The sequence below is a fragment of the Malurus melanocephalus genome, unplaced genomic scaffold (assembly GCF_030028575.1).
Source record: "Malurus melanocephalus ecotype Western Australia unplaced genomic scaffold, MMel_1.1 scaffold_96, whole genome shotgun sequence".
NCBI classification, from domain to species: Eukaryota; Metazoa; Chordata; class Aves; order Passeriformes; family Maluridae; genus Malurus; species Malurus melanocephalus.
Window position 1 is genome coordinate 799,794 of NW_026623328.1, and position 17,326 is coordinate 817,119.

Below are 17,326 nucleotides of genomic sequence, written 5' to 3' on the forward strand. Positions count from 1 at the left end.
AGGGTATTTTCCTAAGAGGTTTGTAGAAATTGTGACAACTGTAGAGGTTTGAATGCTTSAAAGAATCCAGCTCAGCACAAAGGAAAGGCTGTGATTCTAATTTCACCTAACAGAGAAACTACTGAAGCTCTCTAAGTAAATTTAGTGTGACTGAAAAGGGACACAAACTTCAGTCCTTCAGATTCTTGGGTTTTTTCCTGGTGTTTGTAATAAAAGTTATTCTTGATTCTTTACAAAAATCCAGGGTGCTGCAAGAAGATGCAGCTGCAATTCAGCAAATTGTACTCCTACCTGTATCTCCAGGATGCTGCTTTCAACAAGAATGAGAAATAGTAATATAGCCAGATAAAAGAGAGAAATACAAACAAGGAGATTCTAGCAGTGGTTTATATAATGGGATTAAAAGATAATGCGTAATTCTTGTAGCATATAAAGATGCTACATGGTCCCAAGGTCAGAGCGAAGCAGTTTTAACTCTTGTTTTGGGCTAACAGTGGAAAACCTGTTTCAGAACCATAGGCAGAGTCCTCTGGTGGTTAAATGAAACAGGCACCAGATCTAATTACTCCTCATACCCAGTCCAGTCCTGCCTCCTTGCAGAGAACAGAAATTCTCTGCTTGTTTTCCTGTTTACACCCACATGCATTGGATACTGTTCAAGTAAAAAGTGACAAGGTGATTCATGTCACACATGGCAGGAGGGAAGAAAGGGAAAGAACAGTAAAAGGAATTAGCTGCTCATCTGAAAAATGGGTAAGCAACAGCAGGTTATCAACAACCACAGACTTAAGAAGGCAAGATGTACAGCAAAAGAAGCAGACCTTGGCATGTACACCCTTGATCATCGGGCTGGTTGAGTACAGGAACAACCACTGTGATTGGTGAGAAATACATCTGCCTATGTGAAGGCTGTATTACATTTATTACTAATCATGACAAAATCAGCTCCTGAGGATTCTAACCCTGCTCCATAAATACAGTATTCATAAATAGGAAATATTTTGCTTCAGACAGCTATAGTACTGTATTCCCCTCAGGTATCAGGACAACTGCATCATTCAGCCTAGAGTGGTGGAGGAGATGGATGCTGATGCAAAGAACATCCATTGACTGGMATCTCTCCTGCTTTTCTAATCTCAAACACCAGCTCTAACTACCTTTCCCACTAATTCTTTGAATGAATAAGGACTTTGTACCAACTGGAAGCAAAGATGGAGAAAACAAATATAGCATAATAAAGTAAATATAACATGATGTGTCTCCCTAATAARCTAAATGTAAATGAAGCAGAGGCCCAATCCTCTTAAGCAAAGATCCACAGGCTGTTACTGCTACTAACAACAGTAAGATACCACCCACCAGTGTGAGTTCTTATTATATTTACCAATATCTACAAACACCTACATGAGGGTTTCTACTCACAGAAATTACATACTCATTTTACRRCATACTAAAAATTGATCTCTAGAATTCATTATGCACTTTGAAAGCTTCTCATGTGCTGAAGGTGCTGCAAAGCTATTTATCATTTCTTCATAAATGGAAATGTGATGTTCAGGACTATAGATTATAGCTAATTTATCTTTAGGGTGAAGACCATTATGAGAATAARCCCTTTTTTGCCTTAAAAAGGGCATATTTARTTCTCGGCCTACAAGTYTACAGAGTAATTTACCATAGTTATGTTTAGAAAATATTTCCTGTATTTACTTGTCAATATAATTTCACAATTGCAAAACACTGATTTRCATGTTCAGCTGCTGTTAATAATTATGCTCAGAGAAAATAATAGTTACCAACACTGATTTCTTTCTTGTGGTTTTGAACTGTTCCTTTCATTGATATTTTGTGTTGATTTCCTGTAATTAGCTTCCCTTCCTTCAGTAAGTTTACATGCTTAATATAAGCAGATTGTATTAATTCAATCTTCTAATAGTATTTACCTGAAATACAGTAGGAAGTTCATTATAATGGCAGCAGAGCTCYAAATTATGACAATTTTTCTTTCAGATCTCACACTGCTACTTTTTCCCCCGCTTTCTTTTCTCTCCATTTCCCACTGTTAGACAACAGAACGGGGCTTTTTTGGTTCAGAGCCATCCTGACTCTTTACCTGRGCTGTGGTTGGCAGGGCAAGGTACTGGAACTTTTGGGTTATCATAACCACAGGAGATGTTCTGGTTTCAAAAAACTATTCCCAGGAATCAAGAACTGTTTCCTGGAATAAAAAAGGGACTTGTAAGAATTTCTACTCAACTCAAGTTTGAACAAAATCTGTTCTCAGTTCACGCAGCTTTTCTCTATTTTTCACTTAAGATTTTCCAGCATTAAGTTGCCATCTTCTATGAAAATAGTCTTTTGCTTCAGTACCAGTTATGTCCTTTCCCCTGAGCAGTAAATAATTAATTGAGGACCTTCGGTTACCTGGAAAAAGAGGAAAACTATCCCACCTTCCAAGCCTGCTCCAGGCAGGCCAGCTTGAGCAAAGGGCAAGTAACAAACAGATACAGTGCAGGAGCACAGCATTAGCCCAATTAATTCAAAAGGCCCACAATACTGAGGAACAAGGCATCAGGAAAACATCTATTAATTCACCAGAACAAGATGTAACACACAGCTCGCAGCAGGTTGTAGCAGGGTGAATTAATAGCTTTGACAGAGAGAAACCGGCGCCAGCTGAGGCGGGACCGTGAGGGACAAACCCCGGTACCTCAGAGACCCCTCTGAGCCGGGCCCACGCTCCTTTAGACTTGTCTAAAGCTGACACAGGTGGAGGCTCTCTGGCCTAGACAGAGAAGATTGTTTCTACAGTACGAATATATAAAATATCGGGCGGGTTTTAATATATTTTAATTCCACAGAATAGTCATATTTTAACCCTGATTAAAGGTGCATCTAAAGCTTCCCAATAAAGTCATGATTTTGGAACTTTCATGGAGTAATCGTATCATGTATAAATCTAAAAGCAATAAAGAAGAGGTAACACTATAGACTTGTATAACCACACTATCACAGATTATAATTTCCAGCTCACATTGAATGCTAACTCCTCGTTACTCCATTGCCCGAGTCCTGGTTTGTGTGAGCTGTGCTCAAAGAAAGCCAGACACGTTCCCTGGGAAGTCCCAGCTGTAGACTGTGCCATTACAGCCCTGCGATACACTCGGCTGTAAATCCCAAATTAAACGCTGAGCGCAGTCCCGGGCCCGGCCCGAGGCTCCGCCCCCCGCGCGCACCGGCGGTGACGTCACGCGCCGCCGTTCTAGACCGTTCCAGCCCCGTGACGTCACGCGCGGCGTCATTCCAGAAGATTCGGCCGGGCCCCGTATAAAGCCCGCGGAAGAGGCGGGGCCGCCGGCAGCGCTGAGCRGGCGGCAGCAGCGGCGGTACCGGCRTCAGGAACRGRGCGACCGCGGCGGTGAGCGCGGCCCGCGGGGCCTCGGTGGGGCGCCGGGCGGGGCAGCGCGGGGGTAACGCGAGGGTAACGTGGCGCGTCCTCCCACAGGCAGCCACCATGGTGAAGGAGACGGAGTACTACGACATCCTGCAGGTGAAGCCCAATGCCTCCTCCGAGGAGATCAAGCGCGCYTACCGCAAGCTGGCGCTGAAGTACCACCCCGACAAGAACCCCAGCGAGGGAGAGCGGGTATGCGGCGCCAGGAGCCGGGGCTGGGCTGGGGTCCGTGGGCCGCCCACCCATCGTGAGGCGCTTCCGGAGGCTCCTGCGGCCCCTGCGCGGGGCAGGCCCTGTCCGGCCCTTCCCGTGGGCCGGGGCTGAGCCGGGCTCACTGCAGGCTCCACCAGGCTCCACCGGGCCGCGGCATGGGCGGCCCTGCAGGGAGAACCGCGACGGGCGCAGGGCCGCCCACGAGGGGCTGCGGGTCCCCCGCAGATAGGCCGTTGTTACATCCAGCATGCAATCGTAGAGCAAATTCTGCTTTCCCCTTCTTGCAGCATAGTGCCAGTACGTGAAGGCTCCCTTACTTCCAGGTCTTTATCAGACATGTGAGCCTGGCAGCAGGCCTGAYGGCCCAGCTGTGGTAAAGGGGATGCGGCAATTCTTTTTAGATGTGGTGCGCACCAGTCTTCCTATAGTTGCAGTAGAAGATCATCCTTAGAGGTGCTGATTAAAACGGGCAAAGCTGGAAGGATTTCTAGTGTCCCAGTGGCCACTGTGCTGTCAGATGTTGAAAAGGCTGGTGGTGGATCCAGCTGCCAGCATTGTTGTGCTGGATGGATTTGTGTTCCTGAACAGGATGGGTTTTCTTCAGAGAAAAATGCTAATGCAGATGTCCAAGGTAACTATCCCCAGGGAATCACTGGGCTGCACGTGGGTGAACTGCTTACAACAGAGCAATTTTACATGCTATCAGCCAGACCTGCTCAGCTGTGTTGGCTTGGATGATAAACGAGCTCCACAATTGGAGAACTGTGGAAAACATGAACGATGGGATTGTTTATCTAAAAGCTGGTCTGCTTATACCTTGATATAGGAATAGAAGGTCCATACATCCGTAGAAGAGTAATTTACAGAACTCAAACAGTAGCCTAGTCAAAGGTAGCCTTTTCTGTTTTGCTGGATTTTTTTTTCTTAGACCACTTTACATGGCCATGAGTAAATGATGTYTAGAATGCAAGTGGTCATTCCAGTAACAGCAAATTATATTTTAAAATTAAGTTGGTAATCCTAGTAATAGGAAATACTTTATAGCTATTTAAGAAAATTCCTTAATTGTTTTGTTAAAGTGGGTGTTTTGATTTGTATCTGAGTCCTTGTGTTTGTGATGAGTAAGCAACACCAGTGTCTGGTCACAYAAATCTCTGTTGTAGCTGCATGTACCAGCTCAGCAGGCATGGAGGATTCCTGTGTGGCTCTAGGCTGACTAGCACTGCTGTGGCCATGAGCAACTGGGGACCTGCAAGATCTGAGGGCCAGTACCGTATGCCTTCCTAAATGGATTGGTAGAGGTTATAATGGTTGTTGCAACTACCACAGTCAACAAAATGTAGTTGGCATGTGCTTGTAAGTTGGCTGTGGCTCTGAATGGAGCCTGCTTAAAACATGGGAGGAGGGGGGAAAGGGAGGAAAGGGGTGGTTTTCCTGGACTAAAGTGTACTATTATAGTCTGTTCCCATTTGTTTAGGGAGTTTCCTTTTGGAAACAGACAAATGCTACAAGAGGGTGCTGTAGAGGCTCCATCTRTAGATGGAGTTGCATATGAGAGGGCTACTTTTCCTCTTGGTCATAGTTGTTCAGAGCTTCTTTTTTCTTTTTAGTTTAAACTTATATCCCAGGCATATGAAGTTCTGTCGGACCCAAAGAAAAGGGACCTCTATGACCAGGGTGGGGAGCAGGCTATTAAAGAAGGAGGCCTGAGTGGCGGCAGCTTCTCTTCACCCATGGACATCTTTGACATGTTCTTTGGTGGTGGAGGCCGAATGAATAGAGAGAGAAGAGGTACACAGTTCTAAACAAGTTCTAGAAACTCTAACCATGCACTTAAGCATAAACCACCTGTGCTATGGTACTGCTGTTCTGCTAAGTGCATATAGTGTGGATATTACTTGTTGCAACAATAGAATAAGTAAATTATTTTTCTAGTTACTCTAGCATTAAGATTCTAATAAAGTAGATAACATGACTTAGCCATAGCCTTCTTTCTGCTAAGTTCTGTTTACTTTTTGTTAAAGGGGGCGTGGGTAGTCTGTAGGGGAGGGGGAAGCATTAGTAAATCAGCAGTTGAATTAGACCTGTTTAAGTTACCTTTTTTCCAAATCTATGCCTCACTTGCTCATATGCTTTTGGGCAACTTGCTTCAAAGGACACCATCAACTTAAATTTCAGTAATGCTAAATTTCATTAAAATATTTGGGAGAAATTATGTGAAACTGAGTACAGTGCTGCCAAAAGCACGGTATGAGTTTTGTCTTTTCCATGCCCAATTCCTGTTAAAGGAGCAAGTAGTAACTTGCTGTAAAATCATTGAAATTGTGCTATGAAGTGGCATGGAAACTCAGAGGTAGGCATAATAGTTAACTTTTAAATTGTCAGATCTGAAGCTGGTAGTGTCCTTGCATCTTGCTGTTTTAGTTAAGCTTATAAAATTAGGAGTAGGAGCAGGGATAGGGTGGCTTTAATGATGCTTTGCTTAATTACAGCTCAACTTTTATGTTTGGACATAAATGGGTGGAGCTTAGTGGAAGCTGATGGAACTGCACATGCTTTTAAAGGGGGCTGAGTTGTGTTCAAAATTTGGAATGAACTCTGCATTTCTTCAGTGAGACTGTGCATGAACATTTGTCTTCACTGCAGCTGGACTAGTATTAATATTTCCCTTTTGTTTTTTTAAAGGCAAAAATGTTGTGCACCAGTTAGGTGTATCTCTTGAAGACTTATATAATGGTATAACAAGGAAACTGGCTCTGCAAAAGAATGTTATTTGTGCAAAGTGTGAAGGTAAAAACACAAGTAGTGATTTCAAACCCCTCTTCAAGTTTATTTTTGGTTGTTTGTGTGGATTGTCTGGGGCTGAGAAAAAAGTCTGGAGSCTTTCTTACTTCTCTCTCTCCTTTTTCTTTGCCTGCTCCATGAAAGTCTGCCAGGGTATTTGATTCTTATTTATGCTTATCCAAGAATAAGTCTCTCAACCAAAGTGTTACAAAGTGATCTAATGGCAGACTGAAACTCACTGTGGRTTATAGTTAGGGGTGCCTAAACTAACGACCTTCGTCTAAAACCTGGACATAAATGTCTGTTCTGTAAAACTTTTTTAATTGCTGTGGGCAGAAGTCTGGCTTTTGTTACACAACTCATTTTACAGTTATTAAATACTCCTAATGACTGGTTTTCTTTGAGGTAAATTTTAATAAGGTCTTGTATCTTAGTACTCCATTAAATATTTAGTAAGCAGATTCTTTTCCAAGTATTAATGGAATGTGTATGTCTTGAATTTGGTATGCTGACAGTTCCTTGGAAACCAGGATTTACTGGGGGGTGGAGCAGAGACTAATACAATAAGCTGTATAAGCATTTTGTTTGTAGAAACGTCCAGCTTGTGGGGCAAGTTTTGTGATGGCAACTTAATTCCATTACTGAACTACTCTTCCAGTTACCCTAAAGATGCTCCTGAAGTCAGTGAGTTCCAGCTTGACTACTGTAATTTTTTGAGACTGAGATCCAGTTTAATTTTTTTGTCAAAGGTTATGGCGGAAAGAGAGGGGCAGTGGAAAAATGTCCTGTGTGTAAAGGAAGAGGGATGCAAGTTATAGTTCAGCAGATTGGACCTGGTATGGTGCAGCAAATCCAAACTGTGTGTCCAGAATGCAAAGGCCAAGGTGAAAGAATAAATCCAAAGGACAGGTGTGACAACTGCAATGGCTGTAAGGTTGTAAGAGAGAAAAAGATCATAGAAGTTCATGTTGATAAAGGTAAGAACTGTCTATTTGTRCTGGCTCTCTAAGAATAGTCAATAGTTCTGCAGAGAATTAATGGGTTTCTTTTCCTCAGGTATGAAAGATGGTCAGAAGATAGTATTTCATGGAGAAGGTGACCAGGAGCCTGATTTGGAGCCTGGTGATGTCATAATTGTGCTTGATCAAAAAGATCACAGTGTCTTTCARAGACGAGGGCATGACTTAATCACAAAAATGAGAATTCAACTCTCGGAGGCTTTATGTGGTTTCAGAAAGACAATTGAAACTCTGGACAACAGAGTWCTTGTCATATCTACCAGGCCAGGTAGGTCTTAAACAGTTACAATACTATGTCAGCTGTACTAGCTGCTTGCCTGTTTGATTGTATCAATTGCTTGCCTGGAGTGGAGTTTCTGGGGGAGTTAGTTCTGTTTGCTTTTTTTTTTTTTTAACCAGATAATGCAACAGATTCATGAGGCAATCACTTAATTTAGTTGGTTCTTTGCTGTTATCCCTCCTAAAATATGCAGAGTTACMGGCTAAAGTTGTCAAATACAGCTTAATAAACCTCAGCCTCAGTTGGTTGATAGCCAGGAAAATATTAAAGAGGCAAAAGTCTTAAATTCTACTAAATTATCTGTTCATTCAGCCTGAAGGCTGTGCCAAGAAAAGCTGATTTCTCTTACAGCAGAAGAAACAGTGTMAATGGCCTTAGTTGTGGGTTTAGTTCTTTTTGATGAATTGGTTGCAATCTCCCTGAGGTACYGTGAGAAGACTGCTTGTGTACAGCCCTGTCTGGTGTGGCTGTGAAATCCCTGTCACATCATCAGCTTACCAACAGCTCTTGTCTCCATAGGTGAAGTGATAAAACACGGTGACCTAAAGTGCATCTACAATGAAGGGATGCCTGTCTACAAATCTCCAATGGATAAAGGCAGCCTGATTATACAATTTTTGGTAAGCTGCATGCTTTTCTGTAGCCAGTATACTCACRTTTGCACATTAATTACTATTCATTAAAAAAAATGTGTCAAATTGTAGGTTCAGTTTCCAGAGCACTACTGGCTTCCAAGGGAAAAACTGTCTATGCTGGAGGCCCTGCTTCCTTCACGAGAAGATGTTATGGTTACAGATGAGATGGATCAGGTAGACCTTGAAGATTTTGATCCAAATGAGCAAACGTACCGTAACAGTGCRGGAGAAGCCTATGAAGAAGATGAGGAGGGTCCAAGAACAGGAGTACAATGTCAGACATCTTAAAGCAAGGTGGAGGTGGATGTCATCTAAGATGTAAATTTTCACAATGAAAACTGCATGGCTGTAATAGCCACTGCTTGTGGTTTTTGTGTTCAGCAAATTGAGTTGCTGCGCTGTCAGTATCACCTTTTTGTAACTAATTTATATTGTGTTCTTGTAGTCTTTCTATATAAAGCAAATGTCATACAGCTGAGAACCAGCTGAGTTGGTATACATTTTCTTTGCTGTGAAGGTTCTCAGTTTATTTCACCTGTAAGACTTTGGCAATATTGATAGAGGCTAAGTGGAGTGTCTTATGTAAATACTTTCATACTGGAAAATTAATTTCATAGAATAAAACATAGCAGAATAACTTCTAATAAATAGTACTTCACCTTTTCTCATGCTTCTCTTGTACTTTCTAAGCCACTCTAGAACCCCCTTTATTTAAGTAAATTTTTTCTAAGCTCAGACTCCTCACCTAATCTAGATTATTCTCAGTATTCAACTCTCTGTTAGCTGCACCACTTGTACCTGTCTCATTTTGTATTTCAGAAGCATTTTGTGCATGCCTCCCTCTCTGCCTCATAGCCCTGTTCCTGTGTTCTGTGGGTTTACAGTAGCATTCCTTCAGCTGCTTCTCTGTGTAAGTGTGACTTACAGTTACAAGCTGTCCTCTAATGTGTTACAGACAGGCAAATACTTCCAAATAAAAGTTTGACCTTTCAGAAGTTCAAGCTTTGTATTTCAGCCTTCCCTAGAAAGGGTTTTTACTTCCTCCTAGGCATTGTATACTTGTGCCTTAATATAATGAATAAACCAAAATCACATACACTGGGTATCCTGCTGCTGTTTTATAACATCCATGATACCACACTACAGTGATAACATTAAAGCTTTTTTTCCTTTCATCTTTTCTAGCAGTGTTTGTATTAAGTCGGGTTACAAACCTCTGGTACTCTTTAGTGAAATTAAACCATGATGCATGATCTCTGTGTGCCACACAATTGTTGAAACAGGTGTTCAGCTTAAGTGATCATCTTGCACTCACTGGGATAACATCAAGACAAGCCCAGGATTTCATTTCCCATAGCTGAAGCACAGCCTCACTCACTTTCCTTCTGCTAAAATAAGCTGCTGTGAGACTTGGCCTATGCTTTCCAGCCCTGGTCTATTTATGTTYAAAGGCAGGGGCGATTATCTGAGCAGTTATTTCACCCATGACTCCATACTTCCAAAAATACATTTTTCCAAGAATTAACCAAGAGGACTTAKAGTTGTAGCTTTTATTTTAAAAAAGTAAGACTTTCTCTCATGCTAAACAGAATCAAAATTCGATACAAACATACGTGAGTTTACAGATCAGTATGAAATGCTTTTATCATACTAAAAAATTACATAGGACAGTAGCAGTCCACAAGAGTTTACAGAAGCAGCTGTGTCAAGACATTTAWACTGGACAGTCATAAATATGAATTTCTTGGTCATCACCAACAGACACAATTTTGGACCCATTTCCATTGTATTTCACTCCCCAAACCTGTAAATAAGACAAACACAAATTTAGCAAGTGAGGACAAAGAGAAATCATCTTTGTGGCAGTCATAACAAGCGGMAGAGGAAGGATTATTTAAAGTCACTTGATTAGAGCTGGTGCAGTTATGGCTTCTGCTTTAAGAGCAGCTCAGGCTGCTGCAGCAGAGCAGCACCACTGCCATCTAGGAGCCTGAGGAGTTCTTACACCCACTCCCACTGACAGTGGCTTACACAATCCMGACATACTTGATCAAGGCTGAAAAGTCCTCCCCCAGTCTGCATAAGTCAAGCATTTTCACTCTTGCCCATCCTCCAGCCCTTTCTGAAAATAGTATTTTATGGTGCAGGAAAACAAGGAAGTATTTGTCATGCAGACTGACACATCATGACAGACTGAAGAATGATCTGGTTTATCCTTGAGCTGTTTCAGCCAGCCATTTACCTATCCATGCAAAACTTCAAAAAATTCAGGTCAGTTTTCTGATTTAACAGTTACACAAGCTCTTAAGTGACACCCATCTCCACCAGAATGACATCAGGAGGGGTGAAGGCTACCCAGCACATTAATGTGAGACTACAGAATGGTGAMTGCAGTATGGTTTGGGCAATCTTGTGCACTATTTTGCATTTATACCAAAACCCAGCATTCCCAATAGCTGATATATCTCTGCTTGCCACAGTCATGAGACCATGTACAACAGGTAAAACAACAGGGGAAATCAAATCCCACTTGGTACTTCAATATGAAAACCCCCATAGCTGTAGAGAGCTGGAAAGAAGGTTACCAGCAGAAAGGTACAGGGAAGAAAGAGCTCCAATAAAATCAGGTAGAATATCCTTTGTTTCTTGCTCCGTGATTTATTAAAATATAACATTTTTCTGTTTATCACCTAACATTTGGAGAAAGAGTAAACGGGTAGAAACTTAACTCCTTTTCTCACAGGTAGTTGTCACTGAGCAATAAATGAAAACCCCACAGTATTACAGACACTGGAGGAGGAATACGTCCCAAGTTTCAAGGCTGCTTTCAAGCATCTGTTTAGATAGTTCTATCATTTTAAGTAAGTATTTCCACCCTTACATATGCACAAGCTGTGTAAGTGACAGAAATAGAAATAAGTAAGACCAGAGACAAAGGCAACAAACAGTCTGGTAAGACTTTTGTCACTTAGGATTGGCTTTATTTGAGCCTGAAAAATGTTCATTACTTAAAGAGATCAGCCTATACACTTGGGAGTACTAGCTCAATATTAARTGCCAAATAATCACAAATTTAAAATTACTGCATTACTGCAAGCYGGAGCTGCAGCACCAAGGAGAAGCACAGCTGTGCACAACTACACAAGCTCTCCTGGGAACTGACTTAGGGAATAGCAGCCWTACCTGATCTTGGTGGTCAAAGAAAGTATGCACACAGGTCCTYGTTCCAGCATCCCAAACTTTTACACTTTTATCAGATGAACTGAAAGACAAATAATAGTGATCAATGTAKAAATTAATAGATAAACTGAAGTTCAGTGCAAACATTCAAAGATCTCATGTGGTAGATGCAAGCAACCCTCTTTCACCCATCAAATACAGGGATGAAGTAGCAAAGGGCTGCATCTTCTGTCAGATTTCATTACCTTTTAAATAAATTTACAACATCTGCAATGTGAAAATGAAGACTACCCCATTCTKGCAAAAAAATTCTTTCAGGTAAGTTCTCTGGATAATAAAGCTCCTGTTAGATATACTTGGTCCCCCAACTGCCTCAGCTATTTCAAGAATTAATACTAAAGTTCAAGTACATTAATGTACTTCTAGATTAGGTTGTATTTCTTGATTCAACAGCAATTGTTTCAGCTATATAGAATCAAACTGCCCTTCTCTTAGGTGTTTTTCACTTGTCAGGAACCATACTGCAGTGGAATGACTTACTCTTMAAATGCTCTCACCACAGCTTCTGGTGTACCACAATCATCACAGATTGGATCTTGAGCCTTTAAAGTTTATGTTAATTCATTATAGATCCCACTGCAATTTGTACACATTTAATTTTTATGATCCATCTCCCCTTACTATATTTTATCAGTAATCATAAAAATCCTCAATACCTGGAAACAAAATGGGTATCATCAGGACAAAATGCTACATTTAAAACCCAGGATCCATGACCACTTAATGTGCCAGCCAAGTTTGCATGTTGCCTGTGGAAAGAACAAATTTTAACATCTGGTGTGTGAATTTCAGGGAAAAAGCAACAGGAATATACTCTAGCTAGTGCAATCAGGAATGGTTCAATGGAAGGTGACTTCTGGATATTTGTTCATCCAAGCTGAACTGGTGTTACAGCAAATTTTGGTTTTCCATTTCAAATTGTTAACATGAAAAGAAGTCACTAAAAAGATACAYTGGAGGACAAAATAGTTCTACCAAAGTGAAAGCAATGCAGGTTTAGGGGAGTCAAGGTCTCTGAAGCAGTGCCTTCTCCTCCCCAGGGTATTCCAAGATATTGCAAGATGCAACAGAAATAGGTCATAAACATCCAGAAGAGATGTTCAGGAAGGGTGAGCACAAACTCAAAGGACAGATATACAGAACAATTACCTTGTTACCTACACACAAATATGAGAAAGCAATTTGCTTTCAAGGTACAGCTGTCTTCTACCTATACACTTAAAAAATATCTAAGGAAGTAGTATTTTATGATTTAAGATTATTTATTACATAAAAAGTCACCAAGGGCTGAAAGGAATTCYAGAGAGCAGAGGGTTTGATCTATTTTTCCCAGTATCAGCCTCTCTAAACAGYAGTTCTCCTGTGAGCATGGCTGGCACTGTCCCCACTCACACATCGTAGATTTTGATGTAGCCGTCATCGGAAGCGGTGACGAGTAACTGCGAGTCCGGGGAGAAGGTCAGCGAGCGGATGGGCATCGCGTGGCCTGCAAGTCACAGGGACACTGGATCAGGACATGGGATTCCTCTCACTGWGGTAGTGCTCAGAGAGCTACACAAAGAGAGCACCCTCTGAAGCCACTTCTCTCTAGAGGCTTCTTCCCAAAACAMAAAATGGAAAACGGACAGCAATTTTCAACTTTGACTCTTAGGCATATCTGCAACACAGAGTATCTTTTTTTTTTTTTCAGCTGTGGATCTTAATTAGAAATTATATCCTATTTTTAATAGCATGATTGCATATTTAAGTGGTTGGGGTTTTGGTTACAACTGAGCAGAAACCACATGAACATTAAAAGCCCATTTATCTGTTAGAAAAATGCATGTCCTCTACAACATTAAATGTTTTTTTTCTAAACAGCAATAAATTGCTATAGAACAGATACCATAAGAAAAAACATATTACATGGCAGCCTCCATCTGGCTTCGCTTCATTCCCTTGTACTTCTCTGTAAAACAACAAACTACAATTTAAGAATTTAGTTAAGCATTACTGACTAACTTTTGAAAAAAGGCATTTATGATGCAAGCCTGAGTTTACAGTTTGCCTTTAATATTTTATGTGGTTTAAGTTAGAGCACACTAAATAACTAAATACTGTCTAGCAGACAAAAATATCAACTTATGCCATGGTTGTAGCTTATTCTGACTTGCATTATATTCTTTAATTTTATCAGAAATGAGGCCAGAACTTGGGTATTGTCAAGAATCAAACCATTACCTTCTAGCGTATGCAGAAGTTTTCCAGTTGCAATATCAAAAATATTGATAATGCCATCTATTGCTCCACTGGCCAAGTATTTTCCATCTGGACTCTGTAATAAAGCACAAAAAGTGTGATTCCACATCTGTGTGTATCCAKGCTGTGTAACCCCTGACATTCCCTTGACAACTTTTCACAAATAATGATCCAYGCCAGATACCTGGGCTCCAAAAATCCTGAAGACTATAAGCAAAATCAAAATAYATTTTCCATATGTGCAGGGGGGGAATGACAATTTGTATTTGGAACTACCAAAGTATGGCTGTCAGTATTATTGTAGAGATAAATAAAAATATCTATTTTACAGCAATAGCAATTTATTGTAAGAAATTATCAACTGTGCTTCTTACATATGCAATGCTAAGGATGAACTTTCCTCTGGTGTCCAGAGAATATTCTTTCTTTCCAGTTTCAACRCCGAAAATATTTACTTTCCCCACATGACTTCCTGTTGCAAGATACTGGGAATCAGGTGAAAATGCCAGGGACCAAGCATCAACTGTATTAAAAAGAAAAAAAAAACCAGTTAGCTGGATCCCATTCCTAGTTCTTATTCAACAATGTCAGTTCTGTATGCATTTTAGACATTCAACCCTCTAACTACTCTTTAAACTCTACTACATTCTCTGAGAAAAGTGTACAAGCTCATCAAGTTATCCCTTCTGTGTAATTAATGGAGCATAGCTTAAACTRTTTATTTATGTTTCTCAAATATTATGTTTTCTAGTAAGACCCTGATCTTAGGAGTCCCTTCTGTAATAAAAAATTTAGAATTTAAGACTTCATCAGTTAAGTCTAAATTCTTACTTTTCTACTGGTACAAGAAGATTGAACCTACTGAAAAAGCAACACTAGTATGTAGCAAATCACAGAAAATGGAGATGTGCAGACATATAAATGTATCACAGGTCCACATKCTTGCAACAGAATGTAAAAACCCACTATTTTTTATAGCAGTACAATGTATTTATCTGGCATGATGCCTTTAATTTTTTTCTATAAGCTTAACATTAATTGCCTAAAACAATGCGAGAGTATTCTTAGATTGGCAATTGCCAATGGACCCATGAAATACATTGAATAAGATCTTAGACTCTGAATTCCAGCTTGGAGAACATTAGCATTGTTAGCATTGATTACTGTTTCAACTTCCTCACTCCAGGATTGGATATGCTGGATGAAAAAGGGATCACATGCATGGCTTAAATTCACTGCAGTGTTATGAAGAATGTTCATTCTTTGTAAATCAATCTGAATAAGTATTTGAATTACTTCTTCCAAATTTCYCTTATCAACACATCTGTAAGAGCAAGCTGGTTTTCATTCTGCTTTGTGCATACCRCAAAAAGCCTATCTACATGTACCTAAGAAGAATAAGTAGTGTGTAAAAATAAATGTAAAATCGTCTGATACTGCTTTGTGTTGAGTTCATAAAACCACTGAGATTTCTGCAAATAAAGAAAGATTAAAACCCCCAAACACCTTAACCCCTTGTATAGCCCAATCCTGCACTGTTCAGTATTTGCCAGGAAAAGACAGCATTGTTTTCATGCAGAGCCAGCTCAGCACTGGGGCCTTACCAGGACCAGCATCTATGGACTTGATCTGTTTGCCAGTCTCTAAATCCCAGAGGCGAATGTGGGCATCCAGGGAGCTGGAAGCTGCAATTGCACCCGTGTGGCTGATGTCCACAGACACCACCCCCAGCTGGTGACCCTCCAARGTCCACTGCAGATCCAGCTTTTCATCGTTCCTGTGGTGCAAGGGAAAGAAAAGCCTCCTCAGAATAGCTCGGGGTACTGAACGATCCCCAGCCTCACACAAAACAAACAATCCACATTTCTCCATTTGCTCAACACAAGGCAATCCAAGTCCATCCATGATGTGTGAAAGGCTATGCACAAACTCTCTGTACTTACAGAACTGAAAAATCAATAATTTACCATATTCCTGCAAAGCAGGTAACTTAATTCTAAATTTGTAAGCCATCCCACCAAAAACGTCCATCCCACACCAGTCTGTGGGTGCTCACAGAGCTGGTGTACATCTGTTAGCACAGCACAAAGTGCCRTGACTGACATTTTCAGAGTCACCAGAACCAAGCTACTCCTGTCACTGAAATGAAGTACATACTTCACGCTGCTTTGCCTAAGAGACAAAATAACTTCTTTGCAAAAGCACATTTCCATAAGGATTATAATTATAGGGATTTTTTTTTAAATAAAAAAGGAAGATGTAATTTCCTGGTTTTCTCTAATCACATTATTGCTTTCACAGAACACATCTCCAAGTGCATTGTCTCATCAAAAGATGCCTTTCTCATTCTTTGGTTTAGAAACACATCGAATATTCTCTGATGTGCATTTTCAAAAGGATTCTCATTCTTTGAAAATGAAAGCACAGCAGAATSCCACCACTCCAAGAGAAAGCACATACCAGTGGAGACAAGCTTGTTTAAGACAAGCAGCTCTGTGTGCCAGGGTATCCCTTCCCTGAGGTACTTCTAACACCCCTGGAATGTTAGAAGATTGGGGAAATTCAAGACTGTTCCACACTGACTACTTCCATGGCCTAAAAAAGGTTAACATGAAGCACTTACCACTTCCAGACCTTCACCAGATCATCCAAAGAACCAGAGATCACTGTTTCAGAACCATCATTTTTATTTTTYCCCCAGGCAACTGACCAAATAGCATCATCATGAGCTAAAAGAGAATATAAAGGCAGAAATTAAGCTTAAGTTGTTGTTTTTTGGTTTTTTTTTTATAGAAGACCACAACCAGTTTTGGTAATGCTGAAACGACTACTTGCAATGTTGGCAATAGAGCCCCTGCTCCTCAGGCCTATTGAATGCTCCGAGAGCCTTGTCACTGTTTGCATTGCTCCAAAACATGCACTGTGTTGTGTGACCAAMGTCACGGCTAAAAAAGCACCAGAGTTACCTCCGAGTTACTCAGACTTATGCCTAACACAAACRTAATCATGTCTCCTCACACGGATATCTGCCACTATCAACTTTACATCATCCCAGAACACCAACATTGCTCAATACCCATTAGCGTCTGCTCACCTTGCTCTTGCTTGAAGAGAATACCGTACTAGAAAGAAAAAATAATTAATATTACACATGAGCAGCATATATATATAAATATATCTCAAGCCAGCAGTTAGCTTAGCTAACGCYGTGTTTTTAATTACCTGTGTGGTCATGTCTTTATGAAAACAATCCTGACGGGAGCGCTCTGGAAGGAGCCGGATACCGCTGCGGCGCCGTCGCGCCGTGATGACCTCGGTTACACCGAGAGCGCAGCTCCTCCGTGCCCTCCGCCTCCGCGCCTTTACCGCCGCCCTGTGGCACGGAGGTCCTGGGAGAGATATCCGGAGGGAACGGGGTGTGTGTGTGTGGAGGTCCTGGGAGAGATATCCGGAGGGAACGGGG

The 17,326-nt window shown here is 41.0% G+C and overlaps 2 protein-coding genes across 3 annotated transcripts; one reads left to right on the forward strand and one right to left on the reverse strand.

Moving 5' to 3' along the window:
- The first annotated feature begins 3,358 nt into the window (after positions 1–3,358).
- On the forward strand, positions 3,359–11,653 carry DNAJA4 (DnaJ heat shock protein family (Hsp40) member A4). Of its 2 annotated transcripts, XM_057368681.1 has the most exons (8): positions 3,359–3,418; positions 3,506–3,646; positions 5,278–5,458; positions 6,353–6,457; positions 7,201–7,428; positions 7,508–7,738; positions 8,270–8,370; positions 8,455–11,653. In XM_057368681.1, exons 2-8 carry the CDS (start codon positions 3,515–3,517, stop codon positions 8,671–8,673), a joined length of 1,197 nt encoding a protein of 398 aa, XP_057224664.1. In that variant the 5' UTR covers positions 3,359–3,418; positions 3,506–3,514; the 3' UTR covers positions 8,674–11,653. The 2 variants fall into 2 exon arrangements, with proteins under 2 accessions (XP_057224664.1, XP_057224665.1); XM_057368682.1 differs by lacking the exons at positions 3,359–3,418; positions 5,278–5,458 and having other exon boundaries at positions 3,611–3,646.
- SKIC8 (SKI8 subunit of superkiller complex) lies at positions 10,100–17,168 on the reverse strand. Its single transcript, XM_057368685.1, has 10 exons — positions 17,086–17,168; positions 16,958–16,985; positions 16,487–16,592; positions 15,468–15,640; positions 14,238–14,386; positions 13,846–13,939; positions 13,018–13,111; positions 12,282–12,374; positions 11,569–11,647; positions 10,100–10,189 (listed from the first exon to the last, which is right to left on the reverse strand). The coding sequence occupies exons 1-10, from the start codon at positions 17,095–17,097 to the stop codon at positions 10,100–10,102; spliced, it is 918 nt and encodes a 305-aa protein (XP_057224668.1). The 5' UTR covers positions 17,098–17,168.
- Positions 17,169–17,326: the final 158 nt, after the last annotated feature.